General features: G+C 38.6%; 1 protein-coding gene across 5 annotated transcripts in view; it reads left to right on the top strand.

The window, feature by feature from the left end:
- The first annotated feature begins 355 nt into the window (after positions 1–355).
- The window catches only part of ubn1 (ubinuclein 1), a 10,065-nt gene continuing 2,696 nt past the window's right edge, over positions 356–7,724 (top strand). The window contains exons 1-14 of one of the 5 annotated variants that reach the window (XM_016670312.1): positions 358–689; positions 2,159–2,254; positions 2,323–2,418; positions 2,703–2,834; positions 3,719–3,798; positions 3,873–4,479; positions 4,862–4,932; positions 5,394–5,523; positions 5,603–5,727; positions 6,235–6,318; positions 6,391–6,534; positions 6,597–6,647; positions 6,734–7,172; positions 7,223–7,573. In XM_016670312.1, coding sequence (XP_016525798.1) covers positions 459–689; positions 2,159–2,254; positions 2,323–2,418; positions 2,703–2,834; positions 3,719–3,798; positions 3,873–4,479; positions 4,862–4,932; positions 5,394–5,523; positions 5,603–5,727; positions 6,235–6,318; positions 6,391–6,534; positions 6,597–6,647; positions 6,734–7,133 — 2,247 coding nt within the window. In that variant the 5' untranslated portion in view covers positions 358–458 and the 3' untranslated portion in view covers positions 7,134–7,172; positions 7,223–7,573. Of the gene's footprint in view, positions 690–2,158; positions 2,255–2,322; positions 2,419–2,702; positions 2,835–3,718; positions 3,799–3,872; positions 4,480–4,861; positions 4,933–5,393; positions 5,524–5,602; positions 5,728–6,234; positions 6,319–6,390; positions 6,535–6,596; positions 6,648–6,733; positions 7,574–7,724 lie in introns of those variants that run through there. The other 4 variants (XM_007549717.2, XM_016670314.1, XM_016670315.1 and 1 more) reach the window with 4 other exon arrangements.

Below are 7,724 nucleotides of genomic sequence, written 5' to 3' on the forward strand. Positions count from 1 at the left end.
TAAACATAGCCTATGAATTCTGACCCTATTTCTTGAAAAATGTATTGGTATAATAATAATAATAATAATAATAATAATAATAATAAATAAATAATTTATTGAGTTAAATAGCCTTTACAAAACAGCCAACCAGACAGCTGACGTGCTTTACAAAAATAACTTAAAAAACAAACTAAAGCAAAACAGATATTGAAAACAGATAGAATTAGAAATCTGGAGTAAATTCCTAACTGCATAATAAGGAAACGAATATAAACAAATGAGTCCACAGTAGTAAAGTAAAGACAGAAAAACAAATTCATACACTGGCATATCACTACATCATTGGCTCGAAGTGAGGCTGAGCGCGTGCCCAGAAGCAGACGCACACACCTGCTTCCGCTTGGTGTTAATTGGACTCTTCCAGGAGGAAGACCGTTCAAATTAAAACACACTCTGCCGTCTGTGCGTCTCAGATAATGGCCGAGTCTCGGAGAGTCCCGCTCACCACTCTGAGCTGTGGCGTCGGTTCATTTGGTTCTGAAGCACGGGGTTCCGCCCAGCAGGGTTCCCCTGTTGTTCCACAGGACACCAGAACCAGCTCAGCCCCGCCATCTGGCACCGAAACTGTTCGGCTGGTTCTCACTTTGTTTGAGCCCGACAAGAGGAGCTTTCCAGAGTTTAACTACTGTGAGCTGATTGAGAACGAGGTGGGCTCACATCCTGTTTTAACAACGAGATGTGTTCTTAATTAACTGAATGTTTCTAAATTAATCTTTGTTGTACTGAATTGGACCGTGTTACTGACTTTTTGAAGGAATAAGGCCGCATTTGCCGCATTCAGCTCGCACGTTCTTGTGAAAATTCACCATAGTAACCAATACTAAATACTTTGTTTTAGCATCCGTGAGTCCATTTCTTAACGTCAGCCTGCGCGTGACCCGGGGAAAATTGATAACAGGCTGGTATGGGAGAATTGGATAGAATATACTTTTTTGATTCCCGAAGGGAAATTGATTATTTATTGACAAGCTACTCCAAAGCGTTAAATATTAAATAAGCAATATAAAATTAATATTTTTTCAATTATGCAAATTGTATAAGTGTGATATTGTAAGGTATTTATAACCTAAATATTTAAAATATGTTTTAAACTTGTATTTTTAAGAAAAAATTAATTATTAAACAGAGCAAGTGCTGTCGTTGTAAATTATGAAAAGAATGGCATTATATGGCCTATTGCCTATATGGAGGGCAAACCATGCCCAGCCACAAAAATATAAACGCTTTGTTTTAAGAGTGTGATGAATTATGGCAAAACGTTTTTTTTTATTTTTTTTTTTATGGGAAACTTTTTAAGTGGCCATTGCAAACTCCACATTCAGATTTGCCAACAATGTAGTCAAACATTTTTTCCATAAAGATATTTTCTTAAAATCCTATATATATTGCTATAATTAATATGTGAAGTACTATTTTTGAGTCTTTTTGGCAATGCGCATCACTGCATACAGACAAAATTTCTCAAACACTGCACTATTGTAAAACTATTCTAGGTAAGGTAATTTTATTTATATAGCATGTTTTCAGCAACAAGACAATTTTTTTTGTAAAAAAAAAAAAAAAAAAAAAAATTCAATGTGCTTTACATGAACTGGAGGGAAATGCAATCAAAACAAACCAAAGGAGAAAAAAAGAAGAAAAAGTATTAAATTATGTATTAGTTCCCCATGTTTAAGAATAAATGGTCTGTAATTTATGAACTGGTAAAGTCAAATATAGCCTATTTCAACAACATAGCTTATTTCAACATGGCCTTTTACAACCACGTGTATCTGAATTTAATTATCTGATTACAATTTCATTATTTGCCAAGTGAAGCAAAGTATTTAACTTACTAAAACTTTAGAGCCTTAAGTTTTAGTAAATATTCAAAAGCCTCTCTGTAGCATTTAACGAGTTTTTGTTCTGCAAGATTTTTCTCAACAGTCAGTTGACCTTTACAATTTACTAGAACAAAGACATAGAGCTCCAGATAACCTTCAGATGGTTGCTTATTTTATGAAATTGATGTCTATCACTGTCTAATGTTGAAAAGCTGCAAATGTGAAGTTTAACTCGGTGTAGCTGAAAGCAGACTTTTTCCTCTTTGTTTTGATGTTATGATTAATATTGTCAGTTACAGCAAACAGACGACGTCCCACTGAGCCGACTGGAAGAACGACAAGAACATGAAGAAGCTGCTGCTGTCGCAAGAAAGTCAGAAGAAAAAAGTGTGGGTATCGATGGCTGACGTTTTTTTATTATTTTAAAACTGAGCTGCTTATGACTTGTGCGTTGCAGGGAGGCAAACATAAGAAGAAAGATCGCATTGAGGATCTGGTTGACATTGGATATGGATATGATGATGAGGATTCTTTCATTGACAACTCTGAGGCAGTGAGTCTGTTTTCACTATAGCTTTGTTGTTTTGTGTTTCTTCCATTTCTCCCATCCTGAGTCCATAATAGCACAATTTGTGAGAAGTCTGGTACATTTAAGTTGAGGCTATTTAATAGACTTTAGGCATTCTAACAATAACTCTAATCCATAGAAAGTGCAGAAAACTGTCACTGAGGATCTTTGTTGTTTCAGCTCCTCACCTAATTAATTTTCCTCACTGTGCACATAAAAACACAATGGCATGTGTTTTTATGTACATTTCCTTTTTGATTCCGGCCCAGTACGACGAGTTTGTGCCGTCCACCCTTACCACTAAATTTGGTGGATTCTATGTGAATTCGGGTGTACTGCATTTTCGTCAGGCCACTGACATAGACGACTCAACAGATGAGGGAATATTTCAACCAACTAAAGTAAGTGCCGTTAGCTTTAATTTTTTTTTTTTTTTAATTGCAGTTTTCCAAGCTCCAGTTTCTATAAAGTTTTGATGGAGATTCTAATTGAGATTTTTCTTTAAGTGTGGACTTCCATTAGGGTGCAGATGTGGTAACTTTAATATGAAGACAAAATGACTATAAAATTATCAGATTTTAAGCTGATTTTTATTCCCCCCCCCCCTCATCTTGTATAGCACTTCTCATGACTACCATTACCTAAATTTAACTACTTGGAGTTCCTTCCTGAAATAATGTTGCTGCTTAACTTCACGACAAGATTTCCAACTTCAGTTTAGAAAAAGCGTGTTCAGTTCTGTTGAAGGTTCAGTGTTGTGCATATTCCAGGCAACACTCCAGGAATGGTTTTTGATGAGGGTGATGACTTTATAACATGATGTAAAGCTCAGTTATTTTTATGCAATACTGATCCTTTTAAATACGCCAACTTTTATGTTTTGCTGAGGTTTCCTGTTGTCAGCTGGAAGTCTAGCACTTTTTTTCATTCTTTTTGTGCCAATTGTCTCATCCAATAGGTCTTATCTCTTTTGTGTCACTGCGCTGACTTTATTTTTATGCATTTCAGTTATACTAAAAGTACCAACTTTGATCGTGCATTAAGAGGAGAGGCGTTTGTGTGAACTAGTAGCCTTTAGGTATGGTGTTAGATTTTTGTTGAGTTTTGAATCATCTGGCCACTGGGGACAGTCAGCCTAAAAATTTCACCATCTAATCTTGAATTCTGGGGGAAAAATAGAAAATTCGGTGCAGTTTTGTACAAGATTTGATTTCCAAACTCTCTTCACCATCTTGCAATTTTGAGCTCTGTTTTGTGTGTATATATTAATGCTGTACATCATCAGAAACGTAAACTTGACATTGAGCAGAATCCAAAGAAACGGGGTAAGGCACTTGGTGCAATGAAGACCAACACAAATTTAAGGTACGCTTGACCAGAGTCGATAAACTCCTGTCTGGAATTTGAAAGCTTTTGACCTTTAACTCATGACTTTGTAGCACTAAGTCCAAACTGGGGGTGGATGAAGGAAAACTCAAAAAGAAGAAAAAGGCCAAGACGTTGAGCGTCACCAGCATGCTGAAGAAGTTTCAGCGAGAGAAGGAAAGGGAGCGGAAAAAACGGGGGAAGGCACACCAGACGACGACGACGACGGCGGCTGCGGCTGTAACAGAGCCAGCGACCCCGGCCTCCACGTTCCCACCAGATGGAGCTGGGGGAGGCGGCTCCACTCTAACGGACCCTCTCCTCAGTTTGATCGGCTCCACCAATGATCACGCTCTGATCCAAGCGGCCAGCACGGTGGATTTTGACATAGATTTGGACTCCTTGTTGGAGGCTAGCGAAGAGTCTCTGTCGCCAAAATCTCTTCCCCAAACAGCTGCTGAAGCACAACTTAACATCAGATCAGATGATCAGATCCAGCAGAACGCTCAGACTGAAGGTGAATCGCAACTTTTAACCACTAAGACCAGCTTGCTCCTGACGCATCAATCAGAACAACTTCAGCTCCAGGCTGAACCCGGTCCTGTGGTTCTGACTCAGAGTGCCCCGCTGCCTGAGGGACTTCCCCCAGAACTGGAGGACAGCATTAGGAACCTGGTGACAGTAAGATGTGTGAATTTTTTTTTTTTAGGGGGAACCAATTCATAAGTATCTTTTAAGCAAGATGTATTAGCTTGTTTTTAAGTGAATTTTGTTGCAAAATTACTAGTTCCACCGGCAGATTATTCCACTTATAACAAAACATTTTCCCATGTAGCAAGGGAAATCTTTTTTCAATGATATTAAAGAACTGAATTTAAAAAAGCCCTCATTTCTTGCTAAAAAGTTACTTGTAAGTTAGTTTATCTCAAGTGTACCAAGAGGTTAACTTTTCTTGGTACACTTGGTAACAGCTTCGTTTTCCTGTGTCACTGTTTGTGTGCATCACTGGAACCTTTTTGAATGAAAAGATGTGTATTAGACCCACATATTTTATTTTTTTTAGGCTGCCAAGACATCGGAGGGGGAATCAAAACTCAAGTTCTTCAGTCCTGATATCAACTCAATTCTGCTCAAGTAAATTAATCCCCAACATGCGCAATTTCAAATTGTCTTGTACTTGCATTTTTTTAAAAATGTATACTTGAAACTATAAAACACCAAGGAATCATTACTGTTGTTGTGGTTTTACTTAGTACCTATTCTTTTTTTCTTTTTTTTCCCAGTGAAATAACATGAACAAGGTAAAATGGGGAAATTTCACAAGCCAAAGTAACCTAATTATAGAAGCTATTAAGCTGAACAACCAGTCTTACTATTCAACCTCACTGTTGGAGCTGATCCTGCTTTCATTCTTAGAAGCTAAATATAATTAGACATTTACTAAATGCCGCACACTTAAAATAAGCTGCTAATACACCGTCAAACATCAAGTTTGGCAGATTTAAGTGCATATCTCCAACTTGAATGCTTAACATTTGGTGTGTCTATATTAGTTTGTATTGAGTGTGGCGTTCTGCTCCTGTTTCTTGCTCCAGTATTGAGCTGCAGTGTCAGGAGCAGAGCAGCCAGCTTCGCTCCAAGGTCTACAAGCACCTGTCCTCCTTCATGCCCTGCAGTAAAGATACTCTGATGAAACGAGTCAAGAAACTGCTGATCACACATGAAGTGAGTGTGTTTTAGGAATTGAAATATTTATTTATAAGCAGTGTAGGACTTCTGTTTTTAACCCTGTCTAACTTTTAAGGAGGAAACTCCTGGTGCAGAAGATCAACTGCAGCAACTTAAAGAGGCCATCGACAGGTCAATGCCAGAGCAGGTGGCTTGTTTCCAGGAAAGTTGCCAAGCCTATGAGAAAGCAAAGACTTCAAAGTAAGTTAAGTATTTTATGAGTTGCCAGCACTGTTAAAGTATTGTACTCATATAAAGTTGGGAATGTTAATCTTTTGGAGGACATTTCATAATAAACTAAAATCTGGTATCGCTAGAGATATTCTGATCAGCTACAAAGTCCAGAATACATCCACCATGTCCATCAGACTGACATGGGGAAAGGTACACTTTCCATAAATTTCACCAAAAAGCTAAATATTAGCTTTTTGAGTCGTGCAAGTAAACTGTCAAAATCAAGTTTTCACCAAAATGCATTATTTTAGCTGATTTCAGTTTCTACTGCTTGACAAATGTTGACATTTTGGTAGCAGAGTCAAAATCCCATTGGCCTTCCTTAGCGCCAAACTAATGCTGCACACAGAATGTAAGAGTAATCAGAAGACTGATTTTAAATAAACTGTCCAAAATTTGAAAAACTATATACACCATGTTGTGTATGTATATAACTGGAGGCTGAGCATATCCATCTTTCCAAATCTGTCTCAGGGAAACAGAGGAGGACAGGGTGGCGGAGAAAAGTGCCAGAAAAGCTGTTCCAAAGAAGTTATTCAAATGGAATCAGGAGATCAGGTGGACTGCTGCACAGATCATCTGAGGAGAAATGTGGACGATTCTTGTAACGCTTGTTTTCATAACATGCAGAGATTGCTTGGGTCTCTTATTGAAGGAGAAAATGGCAACATGTCAAAAGGAGGGGAAAGAAGGGCAAGAGCTTGAAGAGTACATGAAGACTGTGCTTGATAATGAAGTGAAACCTCTTTGGCCTAAAGGATGGATGCAGTCCAGGTCTGTTGCAATTTTAAAACCTGCCATATTGATGAGAGATTTTTACCTCATTGTTATTTCAGGGTGCTGATGAGGGAGAGCAGGAAGCTGTCGGGCCTCTTTGCTTCGCTCCTGTAAGAAAGTCCAGCAAACTCTTTGGATTGCGTTTGAAATCATTTTAGATTGTTTTTAAATGATGTGCATGTTCTCATATGTTCAGAGTAAACAAGGCCAAGAGCTGTCAAACTGAGAAGCGTCCAGACAGGTGCAGAAGCAATCAGGGGACTGAAGAACTGAAGGTGGAGTCGGGCGTCTCTGTCTCCTTCTCTCCTCCAAAGGCAGACGGACTTCCAGAGACTCCCGGATGTTCCCTCCTGGATATCCTCGCCGACCAGGCACTGGCTTGTGAGCAGCCCCTCGCTCTCTCCAGGGACTACTTGGCGACAGCGGTGTTCAAGCCCTGGAATGTGGGGACGGACAACAGAAGTCCTCCTCTTCCTCCTCCACCACCTCACTCAAGCCCAATCAATTTCCCTGAGAGTCAGGTTGTTTTGCCTCATCTGTTGCAGGTTGGAGATATCAAATCTTTTGGAGTCTCTCAACTTAGAAACGGACAGTAAATTTAACCTTTATGCTAACTTGTATTGCCTGAACCTCTTGCTAAACTGGTTATTCCTGAGGGTTTACAGTAGCTCAGTTGGTTCTGATAAATATTGAAAGATTACCGTTACATTTCTGAATTGGACATTGTGAGAAACGTGACTCTTGTCTTCAGTGCTGTCGGATTGTAATTCACCTTATTAAAAGTAAATAAAGCTGTAAATGAGACATTTGAAAGACTCAAGAGCTGAAACCTGTTGCAGAGCAACATCAGAATATTGAATGATGTTCTGTGTACGCAGTGTTCCCTCATCTTAATGTAATCATGATGTGGTGGAAATGGCAATAGAATCGACCTTCGATTAACTTTGAAGAGATGAACAAACTTCAATAGGTGCAGGGTTTTACTCGACTTTTCTGGCTTCCGTTAGCTGTATTTTCATTAAACGTGTGCCCAAAACGTTATTCATTCTTTATTTTTTTTATTTATTCTTTTTCCCATTGAAAAAGAAATGCAGTTAAAATCAGACAGGAATAAGTTTCTACTTGTGAAAAGTCATTAAAAAACACATGCTGTGCCATCATCCTCAAACTGCTGTTTTTGTAGTTTG

Source organism: Poecilia formosa, unplaced genomic scaffold (assembly GCF_000485575.1).
Source record: "Poecilia formosa unplaced genomic scaffold, Poecilia_formosa-5.1.2 Scaffold32, whole genome shotgun sequence".
Taxonomy (NCBI): domain Eukaryota; kingdom Metazoa; phylum Chordata; class Actinopteri; order Cyprinodontiformes; family Poeciliidae; genus Poecilia; species Poecilia formosa.